The 17,633-nt window shown below is 40.9% G+C and overlaps 1 protein-coding gene across 1 annotated transcript in view; it reads left to right on the top strand.

Annotated features, from left to right (window-relative positions):
* The window catches only part of otud7a (OTU deubiquitinase 7A), a 36,974-nt gene that overhangs the window by 3,893 nt on the left and 15,448 nt on the right, over nucleotides 1-17,633 (top strand). Inside the window, exons 2-3 of the mRNA XM_070831266.1 lie at nucleotides 11,405-11,534; nucleotides 15,022-15,175. Of these exons, the coding sequence (XP_070687367.1) occupies nucleotides 15,091-15,175 (85 nt within the window). The 5' untranslated portion in view covers nucleotides 11,405-11,534; nucleotides 15,022-15,090. The remainder of the gene's footprint in view (nucleotides 1-11,404; nucleotides 11,535-15,021; nucleotides 15,176-17,633) is intronic.

Here is a 17,633-nt window from a genome sequence, read left to right as displayed (position 1 = left end):
GAGAAACCACTGTTGCTTCCTGTCATTCATTTTCTTAAATAGAGAAACACTTGCTGTGCAGTCTGTGACTGTCACTGCCCTTTCTTTCATCTGTACTCCGTGAGATACAGCGCACGTCATCAAATGGTTAACACAAGTCATTTGTGGAGTGCTGGAGAGAAAATTTGCCCGTTGTCAGCCATAGAAATATTTCTCCTATTTTCTGGAGAGATGAAGAAGAACACAGCTGAGATGACTCAGGAGGGTCAAGAAATGCAGTAGTCTATATTTTTGTACACTGTAATTATCATATGTCATAAATATCATATATTATCTCCCCCTGTTAACAATCGCACAGTTGCACATACTGTATTGTACACAGTTGAATTAATTTTACAAGAATAAGAGGAGGAGACCTGTGCCAATTGTTCACCCTTTAGTTCAAGCTCCCTTAGGCTTATTGGCTGTCTGTCATACTGTCTCCACTGTGGGTCTGGACACCATGTGAGCCCCTCTGACAAGTAGGTGCCATGTGGAAAATTTCTCATGAGAGAATTATTTCTTATAAGAACAAATCAGATATGTTTGGAATGAATCATCCTTAATATTTAGCAGCTTAGCCGGAAAACTGTGTATATATTAGAACCTTACTTTGCATTTTAGTTGATTTGGCGATGCCCATGGTAGCAGCCAGTATGGTTCAGTACTCCCTGAATTCTTTAGGGCAGCTAACTTTCCTTGAGCAGCAGCTGGAATGGCGGACTCCGACTTTAAATAGCTATTGCTGGAAAAATTCCAACCCTTAATAGCATCTACAATAAGGGTTGATTTTATAAAAATCCAAAAACTAGGTTAAATCTATCTTATAAATAATTGGTATAACTAAATAAAAATAACTAAACAGTGCCTGGATAATGTCACATCAATGACTAGCTAATAAACAAGGATAACAAGGATAAGTAACTGACTTTGTACTACACAAATTATTCCTGTCGAATTATAAAATGAACAATAATCAAAAAAGTGGCACGGCATGTTACATTTTTTTAGCTCACAAAACTCGTGAAGTAAGGAACTGATGTTAGTTATTTAAAGCAAATGTAGATTCATTACATCTTAACTTGCTTTAAACTATTAAAAGTGTACAAACTAGAATAATCAGACGATAGGCTCTACTACGTCAATAAATCACTGACCATCTCTGCTATTTCTAAAACTCATTTATTAGTGAAAATCCTTAGAACTGTAAAATCTTTTTTTGCATCACCAGTCACTACAACATGAATGTCAGTTACTGATACTGATATGACACATCTCTCCTCCGCAATGCACCCACACCCACTGAATGCCCTCTTTGTGGGGGCGCCCGAGGCCAGTTTGGAGAACATGCAGCAGTTACTTAAAACAACAAAGCAAACACAGAAACTTCCTATCTGGCTTGAAGTCTGTCGTAGTATTGGCTCTGTGTGTCTGTAGAAGCCGTCTCTGGAGTTGCTCTGTCAGGACATGTTGCTCAGGGTGAACACATGCCAACCTCTGCTTATGTTATTTGTTCTCTTGTTCATCAGTCGGCTTCTGTTGGCCAACAATTAACTTAAGTGTATATAACATTACGGACACTGATATAGAATTAAGCAACTATTTGGAGTAATGTTGATCTGAGTAGAGAATGAAGTCACACTCACTCTGTGTGTGTTGTAATGTGAGCTTCTCTGACTTTTGTTATGGTAGCCGGGACAGCTCCACGTGCATGTTAGTACGTGCGATTCTATGAATCGCCTTGCGAGCGAATCTGTAGCGCAGTGAAACTGAGCCGAAACACAAGTCAGAGCTGCTGTCCAGTGTTAGACTCAGCCAAGCTACTGATCTATCACAGCAGTACAAAAGCTGAATGAGGTTGTCAGTCAGCAGTTATGTACAGAATGAATGAGAAAGAATGAGGGACCCGACCACGGCAGTAGCAGCAAGGGGTGGTGGACGCGCACATTTGTATTTGTCTGAGATACTGAGATCTTGTATAGAGAACCTCTAAAATTAAGATTCATCACATTAATGCAGTTCTTTTGCAGCTTCCGTTAACTATTGATTTGTGCTTTGGTCAAGCATCCTTGACAGGCACAGTTAAGGTATCAGATGAAGTCTGCTGTTCCAAAGTTGGCTGCTTAGCATCAGTTCATAGCTAATCGTTTAGTCAAACGACTAAACAAACAAAGAAACCACAGGGCCACAAGTGGCGGAAGCCCTTGTGGCCCTGTGGTTGAATTTAGGGTTAAATGTAGCTTCCTTCAGTCGGAGTAAGAAGCGCCTTCTGTCCTGTTCTTCTGATCAGTAAGAGCATGTTAATGTTGTGATCAGATCATTGTTTGGTTTCCAGTCTGTCTTTGTGCTCATTTTTTATTTACTGGCTTGAGTGTTTGATTCTTTACATTTTTTAACATTTGGGGAACCTTGGGGCATTACCTGTGAGAATACACTGACCACAGTTAGTCTCCTAAGGCACTCCTTTACAGAGATCTTTTTCCCTCTCGCATGTCTCTTAAACTTGAGTAAAACATTAGCTAGTAATCATTCATTGACATTATACATAAAACAAAGAGAATGACTCACAGTTGCTTTTCTCTTTCACTTTCCAGTTATGGAACTTTGTTGCCGAAAAAGTGGCTTGACAGAGTGCAAGCACTCGATGCGTTTCAATATGTGTATGCATGTGGTTTGCTTTGATGGATGTGCACGCAACAGTCAAAAACACAGGCAGTAACAAGGAACTTAATTGACGTCACCACTAGAACTCAGAAATGTGTTTTAACAGTTCAAAATTCATGAACTCATGGTGACTATTCTTGTGGTTTAGCCAGAAAACTTTTTTTTTTTAAACTCAAGAACCTGCAGGTTTATGGGTTTAATCTCTTTTCTTCAGATACTAAATTAAGAATAAGTTTATATGATATTGCCCTCTCCACCTACTTAACTGAACATGTACAACTATCCAGTGGTGATGCCCCTCTGTAGAATACAGATATATAACAGGTGTCCAAACAATCTCTTCTAGTGTTTCCCGTCTTATTGAAGTTTCTGTGGAGATAATGAAATTCTTGTTTCACTATTTGTCATTTTGGGACATCTTAGCTGCCCTATGATCAAAGTAGAGCTTCAGCTGAATACAATTATTTCCTTTATTTTATTACATCTCAGATGCTTGTTTTGAGAAACTACAGACTGTCGTTGATCTAGCTAGGAGATCTTGTGCTCTGCTTTGCAGTAAATGCTGTTTTCCTGTTTTGTTTTTTCCATGGGACCAAAATGAAATAATCAGGTTGACAAGAGAACATGAAGTACTGTATAGCTGCTTAGCTTAGCTATAAGTGGCTCTGTGTGTGTGTGTGTGTCTGTGTGTGTGTGTGTGTGTGTGTGTGTGTGTGTGTGTGTGTGTGTGTGTGTGTGTGTGTGTGTGTGTGTGTTTCATTTCTGAAATAGAAAATTTAGATTCATAGGAGACATCATTGTAACCTACTATATACATCCTTTGGACTCAGATATAAAGAATATATATGTACAGTAACAGTATACCCACAATTCATCACTGACCACTGATCTGTAGGTGATGATAGACAGATAAAGCCTGTCAATCTACTTATTCACAGATATCCTCAAGAGTTGAGCTACATGTAGGTCTTTGAGCTGGCAAGGACAGTGGAAGCAAGCAAAAGATTCTGTGTGTTCAACACTTGAGAGGACACCGTCCCTCAGCACAAACTCAAATAGGAAACACCAGCTGGCTTCAGCTAGTTGGTCTGTTTATCTCACGTGGCATCAGAAGATAACTATTCAGATAGCAAGCAGTTCTTTATGTCTCTTCGTTTCCATGCTTGAAAGCCCCCTTTCACCGTGTCATTAATATACATCACAAGTGTGTCATATCCTTTGTGCTTTCCTCAAATCAACAGTAAAGTCACTTCGCACTTAGTGAGGCTTTGATTTCTAGTCACAGCTGTCTGCTTGTGGCACTACGTCGAAAAGGGTCTGTTCGTGAAAAGTGGGTATTGCCCGCTGTGGTAGTAGAGCTGGAGGGACTGACATTTTAAAGGGTTATGATCTTGTTCTGTGCCCCTCAGCAACCAGCTCTTTGTTTGGGTGCACGCTGCAACACAGCTGAGCTGTGTCTGCAGCTATGTTAGAACTGACGATTTGACTTGACTTTAAGGTCAGACAGAAGAATTATTAGTTGCTTTGTGAAACGGATTTGTTGCATGCGCTGTAAACACTGGTTGTTGCTTTTTGGAGACATGATGTGCAACCTGTCGTTTTTGCGTCGGTAAGTAAGCAAAGTTTATATGGAAGCGGTAAACTGTATAATTTTGATGCCCCTCAGGTAAATGGACAGTGCAGTGCTCATGCTGTACACTGCAGCATTAATTGAAATTTACCTCTAATATTAATGCGATGATGCATTTTTTGCAAATTGACAACAACTCTCCCGCCCATACATATGCTGTGCTGGCAGTGTGCGATGCAGCAATGAAATGCAAAGTGACATTATTGCTTCCAGCAGCATCTTTCTCGCAGCATGTGAAGGGTCGCTTCACAGAAGACTGGCTTTTTTTTTAAGTTTAGAGAAGGATTAACAGAGAGAAAGAGAAAGAGAAAGTATTTGTGTGAGTGGTTGTGCATGGTTTAATTACAGACCGTCTAGAAGTAAAGAGTATTACACTTTCTGCCTCGGATCAAGGAGTGGTTAGTGTTTGACTGACATGCAGCAGAGTCAGTCCTTCCGCCTTCCTGGCGTTCTTTCTGTTGGTCTCTCCATCTTCTTGCCTGTGGAAGTGGGCTCAGCGGTGGATTTCTCAGTTTGTCGGGGTGCTCCGAGGTCACAGCAAATAAATGTCGTCTGTGGGTCCTGACGGCAGGGGAAGTCCCACCAGTGGTCAGAGCATAACGGAGGGAGAAGGAGGGACCTCGCACACTGCCAGGTGGTAACTGGGGAGACAGACAGACATAAATGGAGCCCTCAAAAATCAAAATGGCTTAACTTGATGAGCCGGTGCTAGGTGAAGAGCCCTTGCTTGAATATGTCATCCACCAGCACTGATTGAAACACGTCACACATTCCACAGGCCGCCTGTAACATCGTCTAGATGACAGCATGTATGCATGTACAAACACACGTGTGCACGTTTGCTTCTCCTACACTCTGAGCGCTGGTGAGGCACATACACAATCGGCACAAGTACAAGCTTTCCATTGTGGCAGGAAGAGGAGAGAGAGGAGGAGGAGGGACAGAGATTGAGGCTGACTGACTGATATGAAGGCTGAATAGCAAGTGCTGCTTCCACTCTGCATTGAAATTCACTGATTGAATCTTGTGCTCTCAAGCAAGGACTTTGAAATACTGGAAGTGCTTAGTTTGTAGTTTGGTGAGACATTATAATATCCCATTACATGAATTTTCCATGCCACTTAAGTGTGCCGTGTTATGAAGTACGCTAATGGATTGTGTTGATTATTCAGTATTGATGCAAGGTGGAAATGATCTGTTTCCTTGGAATTGTGTTCATTTGTCTCTCCAATATACAATTACCTCAAATCTAATGTAACAATATTTTCCATTGCTGTATTTTTTTCCAGCATTCATTGAATTATATCAATAGCTGATGTTTCGGTCTCCTAGTATATTCAGATAGCAAATAATCATGTTTTTTTTTTCTCTGACCATAACAGTGAGTGTGTCTTGACATTTTGCTGTGCACAGGCATGTGAGTAAGTACGGGATAAGAATGAATGCCATCTTTTATTAGCTGTCTCCTGTGTTTTGGCAGCCCTTCGTGAAAGCACTTGCTCTGTTGGCTTTGAGATTGGTAAACACACTGAGGGCACAGTGAGTAGCGAACATGCAATTTTTAGTGTTTTTGCCCATACACGCACGTGCACATGCACACACACATATGCAGATTTGTGTACTCACACACTCATACACTCCTGAGACAGGGATCATAGGGTGGTTATCTAGCAATGTTGAACACAGCAGTTTGAGCCTGTTGGTGCTTGGCCCTGCTAACGGCAGCTCAGCTCACACACTGGTGGTGATTGCCACATTTGGCTTGTCGGAGTTGTTTTTCTAAGCCAAAATGTAAGATGCGATTCTCTGCCTTCCTTGAAGAACCCAAAATATTCTGTCCATCAGAGGAGGGATCAGACTGTCAGAGGTTTGACTAACTTAATTTGTGTTTAACCAACAAGCCCACATCTTATGTCCAACCCTTGCTGGGCAGGTCTCTTGCCACTATTTTGTAAATCGGGCTCAGGTTTTAGGTTTCAAAGGTCATTTGGACTCTCTGGACTGGTGCCACCTACTATACTGGGTAAGAGGCTATTCTGTGGAGAGAGCTAGTCCCTCCACAAAGTTTCACTGAATCAGTCACTCATTCATAGATTTACTCAACAAATTTACTGTTTCAGCACAAAGACTTTATCAGCAGAGATATCTGAAGATAATAGTCTGATATATTCAAGATCACTAATCTGCTTGAATCACAACGTATAGAGAAATAACAGCCATAAAGGGCTAAAACAATGACTGATTATTGAATTAAACTGTACCACCTTTCACCAGTCATACAGGAAGACTTGCGTTATAAACAAAAAAATAAAAAAAACTAGAGACGAACTTGCAATGGGATGTCAAATCAGTTTGTGTGCTGTGTGAAATATGGACAGGGACATTCAAGTACATGTTTAATACAACTTCTCCTCATGTCATCTTTTTTTGTTCTTTAAGCATGTAATGGTCATTGTCAACAGATTTTTCCACAAAATACTGTTATGTGTATATGTGGACTATGTCTGATGTATCATGTTAGCTGTCATTAGTAGTCGTTAGTGATAATAATGGTTGATGGTGGGATACAGTGATCTGCCACCTTAAAACAAATGTGGGGCAGGAACATAAAGTGTTGGGGGTTAAAGTCCCCTTACTCACTACCCCCCTACTTCCAGTGCCCTTGTGTGGACCATACCCACGTCCAAACTCGGCCTTCATTGGATTCTTAACTACACACCTGTGTGTAGTTTCATGACTGGATGCTATCGCGTTGACAAAATCTGCCCACAGCCAGACGTATAAACACACACACACACACACACACAGACTCACAAGGTGCTGTTGGTAAAGATACCAATACCAATCGAAATACCAATTTCTCTACTGGCAGTAGCCTCAATCGACCAGAACAGTTTATTAAGTTGCATTATGTTGTGGGGGGGGTTGTGTAATTGTGTCGCTCATCTGCACAGCATACTGAATGCCTGTATGCTGTCTTTTGGAAGCATTTTTTGGGGGGAATTGTGAAAAGCATTCCGTGAAATGGAGGGCATCAGAAGCCTTAGCCGAAGCAGACAATGTGAAACAGAAAGTGGAAACACAAATATAAATGATATAGAAATAAGATGAATGCAGTGAACATAAATTAATAATGCCTAACAGTGTGTAAAAAAATTATTTTTCCATAACACTGATGTCCCTAAACAACAGTAAGTGTAATACTGTAGCATACAGTCCACTCGGGGCACTCGTGAGCTCTCTGACATCTACATAAACTCACAACTAAGTATAAAATATACTGCAAATCTACACACTGCTGTTAACCTTGGTGTGCATGAAGGATTTGCTGCCTAACCATTTCCAGTTATAGAGGAGATGCAGTGCTTGTAGTACAATGTTTGTACAGTATGTTCACCTCCCACCTGCTGTGTATCTTCCTTCCATGTGGGCGATCACCGCTCACTATGGAGACAATTATCTCAGCTATAACTCATCCTATTATTGTAAAACAGCTACGTATACACATGTGCATTATGGAAACAGTGCCTGTTTCACAATTTCCGTGGAAGGGTGCACCTTATGGAAAAGAAAATTTGTATTAAACAGCAAATAAGCTTCTGTAAATTGGAAACTAAATTTGCATCATTTTCCTCTGATTGTCTACTTTGCACTGTCCGGTTTTCACGGAACAAAGGCTGCAAGTTTTCATTGTTAAGTTCGATAGAATCACTCACAGTAAGTCGTTTCATACTTTCTACTTTATTGGTGGATTAAAGTAGTGAAGCTAAAAAAAAAAAGGAAGTATGGTGGGTGGGGAACTGTTAGCATGCATAGTGTAAGGTGCTTTTGCATCTAATTATATTTGAGGAAGCATGAAAAATATCTGCTTTTTTTTATCTTTTCACAACTTCACTAAAGATACGTTATTCCTTCTCTGAGAAACGGCTTACTCAACTCAAGAATTCACACAGGTAGGTTTATTGTCTTGTGGTGTAAAGTGTAAACTTGATAGATGAAAAATATCATCAGCATAACTTGATAGACAGCTGGTAATGATGATCTAGTAAAGTGGTAGTAGTTGTCAAATAGCCACATGCCATGGAAACCACGTTTTAAATGTCGCACGATGTCTTTTGGTTCTTAAATTACAAACATCAGCAACGTACGGCTCTCAGTGGGGCAGATCGAACAGCTGTCTCATTTATAATAGTTGGTTCTGCTCTGCGTGTGTCTGCTTGCATTAAAATTATGACTGATATTTATGAAAAAATATATATGAGCTTGCATATTTTAAGTATGCGTTTCAATCAAACCATATCTGATGCTAAACGCTACATCTGACTGCGATTGAAAGACATTTTATAGCTAATTTGAGGCCCGAATAGCCGAATAGCTACAGAATAGTGATGCTGGGAGAGAGTGTTTGGGCAGGCAGATGATTAAGAAATAAATCAAATCCTGTGTGTGTGTGTGTGTGTGTGTGTGTGTGTGTATTTTTACAAACAGACCCTTGTAAATATGGAGGGGACATACAGCGGGCAGAATGCTCTCAGGTCAGTGGACCATAGGAGGCAAACAATGCGTGTGTGTTTGGTTGTGATTACAGTAAGGAGTATACAAGAGAATATACAACTTGACCCTGTTCTGTTACGAATATGTCTGCTCCTCAGCAGCATAATGGGAAGACTGTAAGAGAGCAAAAACATATGAGTTGCTGGTCGCAAGAGCACATGTTTTCCCCTGTGGTCTAAAGACATAAGTGTTTGTGTAGAGACCACAACATCAGAGACGCAGCCTGCAGTAAACATTTTCTGTTCATCTGTGACCTAAATATACTTGCATATACACTAATTACCAGGTGTGGTAACATGCACTGTGTACTTTTAATATTGTAATTGAGGAGCATCGTCAAGTGCTGTATGATGAACCCTAAATTCTGTTATTATGCTTTCATTGGTTGATTTTTGTAATATAAAGTATTTGCTTTCAAGTCTTTAGAAATGAAAGAATTCAGACCATTTATGCAAGTAGTTGTAGCATGAACACAATAAAGTAATTGTCAAGCATTAAAAACTTCACTTAAGTAAATGTACAGAGTTATTGGCATTAAAATGTACTTTTAGTGTGCTTCTTTTTCCACTATGTCATCTATATTTGCATTAATAAGTAATCATTAGTTTAATCTACTATAATGCCACATGTTTTGAAAGTGGACCACGTTTTCCATAAAAATGGATGAAAAGTAACGAGTAACGTCCGCTTTTAGATAAATGTCATAGACTAAAAGTAAAAAGAAGCATGAAATGGAAATACTCAAGTACAGTACTAGTATTTCAGGATTTTACTCAAGTGCAGTATGTGTACAGTAAATGTATTTAGTCACTTTCCACCATGAAAGAATAACACTTACAGGATAGTTATGGTGAAGCAATGAGGGGAATTGGCGTTTACATCGGGGGCAGCTGTTGCTCAGGTGGCACAGCAGTTCGGCCATTAATTATAGGGTTGGTGGTCTGGTCCCCAGCTCCTCCAGTTTCTTTGAGCAACACACTGAACTCTAAAGTTATGCAATTTTAACCTTTTAAACTTCCATTTCCATTCATGACAAAATCTTAGATAAATATTCTTCAATTGACCTCCAAGTCACCACTTCGGAGGTCACTAAATTGAAGAGGTTATTTGGGCAGTGGTGCATGCTCATATTGAAATATCAGTCATAATCCTGCTTTCATAATGACTGTCACCCAGACGAGCTTTCTATTTTAGAACTTCTGCTTGTTTTTAAGCTCATGTAATCTCACTTTTACTTGAGAATGTCAGTCAAGTAACTTCTGCATGTACTAATCTTGCACTATTTCCAGTGGTATATATACATACAATATACATAAAATATGAATATACATTTCTTATAGCCATCACTAGCATGCATGCCCAGCAGCTATGGCTGAAGTGGTAATAGGCTAATAGGTAATCACATCAACAACTAATTTATGATTTTCTAACTTTGCGTAGCTCACGGGTAAAAATCAGCATCCACTGATTCCCAAATTTACTCTACAATTTACTGGTTGTCATTTTAAGTGAGGAACTGCTCTGATTTCGAAGGTAACGCATAGTGCTGTGGTTAAAGCTGCTGTGATAGATTGTAGAAATAAACAGAGGACACATACAGTATATGAACCTTTTTTTTTACTGTTCATTTGAATTATGCATGACACTGAAGGATATTTCAGTCGCACTTAGGAGGGCTTTGACGCTAACTCCTCAGCACTTGCCAGTGTTCTGCTGAAAAGGTGGAGAGAGGCGTCGGCTGATGCGATCCGCAGGGGACAGACATGGCACAATCTCCTCTGAGTTTCCACTGTTGTTCTGTGCGGCTCTCACTCTCAGTGTTTCCACGTGTGGTCGTCTCCATGATCACATCTCCGTCTGCTGTGTCATGCAGGATCATCCTAGTACACGAAAAAACCCAGCAGCGACCTTATTTGCCTTTACCGGCGTCAGCATGTTTGCGTTTCGTTACGTAAAAGCAAGGGATGTGAGGCTAGCTCTGCACTTCCTTTACCACGCTGGTGTCACAAACACACCTGCGTTTCAGTGTGACAACCTGAAAATGTGATTACGTGGGATCTAAAGGAAAAAAAAGTGCTGCTTTTAAGTGCTGCTACTACCTAAACATATGGCTGATTAAGGAAATGTTTATGCATCCAGGAATAAAAGATGCTGCTTTAAAGGGATCTTACAACAGCTGAAAGTTGTAGTTACATATATCACAGAGCAGATTAAAACCCCTCTGCTGTTCTAAAAGTACTCAAGCATGGCATTAAGTGATATAATTTCATAAAAAACATCATAGTAAAAAGGTTGCAAAAGTAGGAAATTGGTCATTAAAGTCATTACAAGTAAACAAAGCGGTTTTTAAATGACACATGATGAAAGTAATGGCTCGAGGGGTTATTTTGGAGTAGCTTATTAACTCAGATGCAATCACAGATGTGCGTCAGTTGGGTATTTTACAGCAGCTTCAAAATGAACTCAGTCAATCAGACTGAAGGGTCATAACTCTGTGTTTCAGGGTGGTGACTCTCAATATCTTTCTGTGTGTTTCAGGGTCCTCTGCATCCCCAGTGTCTTCCTCTCCTCTGCTGCCTCTGACGCCATGGACTAGAGCTGCGTCTGGTTCTGATAGTCCCGTGGTCATCAGATGGCTTCTCAACAACCCTCAGCGAAAATACAGAAAGTATGTGTGATAACTAACAGAAGAAAGTTGAATCTGCATAGTCAGGGACAGCTCCTAAATAACATTAAAAGGACGAGGCTGCAGGTATTCTATACCTTAGTGATTATCAACAAAGCCCATGCAAAGAGCAAATTGCTTTGCCATAGATCTCCATTGTTGTCTAGATCCTATTGAAATACATTGCTGCCCTGGGTTTCTTTATTACGATAGACCAGGTAGTGTACTATTTTTTGAGTCAAGCCCACATACAGTGCCTTGGTCAGTACTTAGATCTTTTACTGACATAAATGTAGCAATACAACCAAGTTCAGTACCGAAGTGTTCATCAGCAAAATACGCCAAAAATAAGTATTAGTTGTGCAGACAATAGGCCCCTGTGGTTGTAATACTTATTTATACAGTGTTACATTATTGGATTACTGTCACTGATGCATTAATTTCGAAAATAGCATTTTTCTGTAGTTGGTCAACCTGGAGGTAATTTTAACTGCATTATGCAGGGTGAGGTAGTTTTGTCACAATGTGTCATATTTCACAAACTGATCATATGTTTTGTGTTAAATCTTAATCTGCGAAGTAACTAGTAAATATAGCTGTCAAATAAACATAGTTGGAATAAAAAGTATAAAGTCACATAAAATGCACAAGCATGTCACAAACGTGCGTAAAGTATAGTACTTGAATAAATGTGCTTAGTAACCACTGCTGCTGATGCCACAGATGTTCACTGATACACCAAATGTGTATTAATCTGATATAAGCCTGATATAAGGACTATCCTTTACAAATGCACTGTTTACTCCTGTTTGAGCAACATTTGCTGAAAACTACATTTCCCAGTTGTTTTAGGAGATTACTTTTGCAGGAAACCTATATAGTACAGATCTGAAACACATAGTTGGCTCCAGTGTTTTTGTGGGAATTGTTAAAAATAAGGAAGAACATAGACAAACGTCAGCCTCATCCTTTAAAGTAGATCACAGTGCTGTTATAAAGCCTTCATATTTTGTAGAAGCCTGATGCATTGTTTGTGTGACAAATATGCAAATTGTCATTCTGATTACCAGGAAGGTAGACACTCCCAGGTTTTACGTCAGATAGAAAAACATGCGTTAGGGTGTTTCTGAGTCATAATTACCTCCCACAGGGAAACGATCTGAATAGGGCTATTCTTAAGGGAAAAGGTGAGGTCATGACTTATAATATTCAGCTATTTATCTGTCTCACTCCACACCACTACAGTCTTGGCTTTTTGCCCCGCAAAGCAATATTGTGATTCTCACTTGATGGACAGCCTATTATTCTGCACTGTAACTGTCTGTAAGTTAAGGGTCCACCCCTAGAGAGTGTAATTATGTGCACATCTGTTGTCTCATTGGTCGTCAGAGAAGGCAACTGACTTTTAAACCTTTTGAATTTCTTGTAAGAGGTTTTCTTATAACTGAAATGAGTACACTCAAATGTTTTAAATTGAGGAAATAGCACATCAGAAAAACAGTGATCCAGAAGATAAACACGGTAGACAGACATGATGGACAGATATACAGACAATAACATAAAGCAGTTATGATGATTTATGTAATGGTATGAGAAGAGTCCAGGAGCAGAGATTAGGCCAGATTAAGTATGGTGTGTGTCTGTGTGTGTGTGTGTGTGTGTGTGTGTGTGTCTGTGTGTGTTTGCATTGAGCGGTGGTGAAATGTATTCATATTTGATGATCTTGGGGTTAGCATGTAAAGCAAGGGCTATGGCATGTGCTGTAGAGAGACAGAAAAAGACACATTACTGTTGTAGTATACATGATGTAACAGCAATATAATAATAATAATAACGACAACAACAATAATAGTAATACAATGTAATAATATTACCACTATCATCATTATATGAAATATGGTGTGATAGATGAAATATAATAATGCCCATGATCATAATTAACTTACATTTCTCCTGCAATGAGGATTGAGGCCAGACTGGGGTACTGGGGAGTGAGGAGCAAGCTTGCCAAACTAACTAACCAACATTTAGTTTAAGGTTGCATTTTGGGCCTTCCTTGATCTGATAACATGATATGCATCAACGATAATGTCACCCTGTGTTTCCTGTAGTTTACATGTGCTTAGACCCTCTCAGTACAACAATGCACATGCACCACAATGCAAATGGCTGACTGTAACTGGGTCAGCTAAACTACAGCTTAAGTGCAGCTTTGACTCATTAATATTGCATATGATAAAGACTAAAGTTGCTGGGCCTTGAACAAAGATATTTTTCTCTCTGGTGCCAACAATCAAGCAGTCTGGATAAACTGTCTGTCTTTTTTATTGTCATGAGCTTTTAATTTTCATGTGATGATAATACTGACAGAAGGGACATTTCTGAGATTGTTCTGTCCCAGCCAGTAAAAGATATGCAGTGATGTCCCGTTCATCCCGCTTTTGGAGTAATCCACTAATATTCCTCAGCGTCAGAAGCAGGAAACAACAGCATTTGAGCATTTGTTTTGCGTCAGCTTTATTTAGCGTCTGTTGGTTCACAACACTGAGCCAAACCCTGATGGACAGTCATGTCATGTGGCACACTGTGAGTTGGAGCCTCTCTGCTGCCTGCTGCTCAGAGGCGTGGGCAGAGGCAGAGTATCTGAATGTCTTTGCCATGCTCTCACTCCTCTTTAGGTCAAAGCCACAGGCCTGAGCAGCCCTCAAACCTCCGGTCCGCACACTGGGGCCTGGTATCAGAGCTGCAAACCTGTGGGTGTTTGTTTCTTCACCGACAATGCTCTGAGCTCCGTTCCTCTGTCACCCACACAGCCTCAAGTGGAATGAAAGCTATGCATGGACTCATTCATTCCGTGGCCTGAGGGAGTGAACGCGTGTGCATCTTAGAAATGTTGTTTATGACCTAACAAGGCAATATTTGTTGCTCATTAGAGCCCCAGTGCTATATAGCCGTGATGTTAACATGCTCTCCAGTGAGGATCATACTAAATAACATCACACTGAATCTCCCCAGCTCCACAAACAGTTGCCAGGCATCCTTCCTTGCTGTCCAACTCAGATTACTGATGTGGTTCAAGATACTGGATCATACCCAGAAACCCCTGGTTGACACTCGGTGGCAGGAAGAGGGTTAGTGTTGTTATGATCATGGGCGGTGGGCCAAAGGCTTTGAAGATAGGCAGGTGTGTCCTGGATAGAACCTTTGGCTGTGTTGTTGATATTACATCTGTGCTGCTGGATATTATGTTAGGACTGTTAGCAAGAGCTGGGAGGAGCACAGGGAGTGGAGTGTTATTCACAGTATTATGAATTATCAGCAGTATGTGGCATCAGCGCAAGCAGGCTGAGGCTACAGGCTGGGATTAAAATAAGAGAGAGGAGTCATCCAGTGATAGTTTTCTCACAGGGGTTAGTGGGTGATGTGGATTCACTGTGAAATGGTGTGTTTAAGGCCGGTTGTGTTTCCCGTTGCTGTTTTTTCCCCCCAGATGAGAACGTGAAGGCTGGCGTCCACCAAGGCCACCGCTGCACCTTGGGCAGCGCACACACATGATCACATGACTCTGGACATGGACGCGGTCCTGTCAGACTTTGTTCGGTCCACGGGGGCAGAACCAGGTCTGGCAAGAGACCTGCTGGAAGGTAAGACACCGACACCGTCCTGCACGTCCAAGATTAGAGGCTATCAAGCAAATTGTTATAGAGTCAGTACTTGGGAATTTCTGTTTTGATCAGCTGCTCCCCCTGTTGTGCTGCAGTTGCACTCAAGCGAGCAGAGGAGAGGACAGATCAGAAGAGGAGAGGAAATGAGGGGAAAGGAAAAGAAAGGAAACAAAGGAGGGGAGGAGAGGAATGGGGCTTGCAACAGCGAGCCAGCTTGCTGATTTAGAGGCCAGTGTGACGGTTTTACGAGTGCACTCCCCAGGGAGAGCTTTGTGCCCATTCATTGGAACTCATTGAGGAGTGCTACTGGCACTTGTATAGCTTACATACAGTGCCGCTTGGAGAGAAAAAACAGGAGAGCAAAAGTGCACACAGCAACAGAAAGCTGGTTGATAGTCAGCTGTATTGGCTTCTATAGCTAGAGACCGTAAAAGTGATGTTTTGTTGGGGGGGGGGTCATTTTTTTCCCAAGAATTTAGCAAATTCCTGTTTCATTCCAGGTTCTGATCAAACTGCAGTAAAGAAATGCTAAACGTGAAATGCAGATACATTTTTGTCTACTTTGCAGGACTAAAAGCATGCTCCACATTAATCAGACTTCCATTAGGGGATGAAATCCTTGTAGATTGTGTTCAGTACGTGTGTGTCCTGGAAATGTTCTTTTGTCTCTCTGTGTGTATATTATGCAGCTGGTGTCTAGTCTGATAAAAGAATTAAAGTGCTGTGTGTCTGTCTCTCCCTCCCCCTCAGTCTTTTTTTCTGATTCTGCTTTGGCACAAAGCCACAGGGGCATACTTGTGACACTAACAGACACCAAACAAGACACTGCACTCAGACAAGACAGACGTGGGCCTGGATGTCCTATTTCAGTATTATGCCCGCTGCTTCTTTCTGGTGTTAGCTTAACTTTCCAGACCTGCCTCAATCAGCCACTCTGTGACCCTGTGGTCTGAATCAGGATGGTGTGAGGAGCAGGCAGAGAGATGGAGCGGCAGAGAGAGAAATATGACAGCACCTCGTGTGGTGCTTCCCCCTAGAGGCTGCTTTATGCACTGGAGAATGTGTTTTGACCTTTGTGGTCAAGTTTATTGAGAGCCACAGTGAGCTCTTGGGTGAGGATATTTGATTTTTACTTGAGAGGGAAAAAAATTAAATGACCTAATTTTGGTGATTTTGTTCAATTAAAGAAATCAATTTGATTAGATTAGTTAGTAAAGCTGCTCATAGAGATCTAATTCTTTAGTCCCTGTATGGAAAATCCTCCTATGCAGCTGAGCTAATTTATAATACTTTAATGAGAAAAAGGGAGTTCAGTAAAAATGCTGTGTTTTTCATAGACGGGGATAATGTATGTTCATACTGCAGATGAATTTATCGGTGTTCCTTCTGCTGACGACAGCCATTACAAATGAAGGAGCAGAAACAATGCTTCCTCTGCCACAGTAATAGTACGCTAATGTAGAAGCATTTAAAGAGCATGCATTAGGTGTGGGGTGGCTATGTTGCTGGACCTTAAGTTGTCTTCCTGGATATGTGCGGCTCAAGCTGTTGAGATCCATAAAGTAGAATCAGTTTTGCATTGATTGGCGTGAGAGACAGTGATTAGTCTTCCCAGGTTTCATGTTCAGACTGCCGAGAATCACTATGTCTGGAAGTCAGTAGGAAAGAGGACAACTTCCTGCAGGTCTCTTACACGGGGAGTCCATTAATGGATCCTGTCTCACGAACACGCTCAGATTATATGCAGGCACCCTCTGAAGGTTTGTAGTTGTAGGCACTGATGTGAGTTTTATAAAGAATCTTTTGCAGATAGTTCCTGTGGCATCGTGAGAAGGCACGCTAAGTTATAATAAGACTGAGGCTTGACTTGTGTCTCTTAAACCTGGAAGGGATCTCTGTTAGAAAGACAGCACACAGAGAGGACAACTGTGTGTGTGAGTGTGTTCATGATGTGCATGTGTTACCAGTGTGTGGGTCCCGCCTGCACATCAATATATCGCTGTCACTCTGTTAAAGGATCTGTCTCCCGTCACTATCTTCATTGTTGTGGCACCACCCAACCTCAACCTCCAGTTATTCTCCCGATGATGCAGCATGTTTTACTCAGACAAAAGCATTGAAGGGTATTGCTCCATATGGGCTATATATAATATTATAGTTGGGGCACATTATTTCAAATTTTTAAAGATCTGGAAAATGTATCAGTGTTTATTTCGAACATGAAAAAAGCAATCCAGAAATCTTGGTTAAGGTCAGATTATCAAAATACTAAGTGCATCTGGAGTGAATCTGGCTTTCTGCAGCTTACTCAGCAGATCTTTTGCATTTTTATGCCCATTTTCCTCTTCACTTAACAATGACTGAGTTATTGACTGTGAGATAACCCTGTTTACTGTAAACTGCAGAGAACAGTGTCCCATTGCACCAGAAAAACTTT

The sequence above is a fragment of the Pempheris klunzingeri genome, chromosome 5 (genome assembly GCF_042242105.1).
Source record: "Pempheris klunzingeri isolate RE-2024b chromosome 5, fPemKlu1.hap1, whole genome shotgun sequence".
Classification (NCBI taxonomy): domain Eukaryota; kingdom Metazoa; phylum Chordata; class Actinopteri; order Acropomatiformes; family Pempheridae; genus Pempheris; species Pempheris klunzingeri.
The sequence above is the reverse complement of the archived record's forward strand: the minus strand, read 5'-3'. Positions and strand labels throughout refer to the sequence as shown.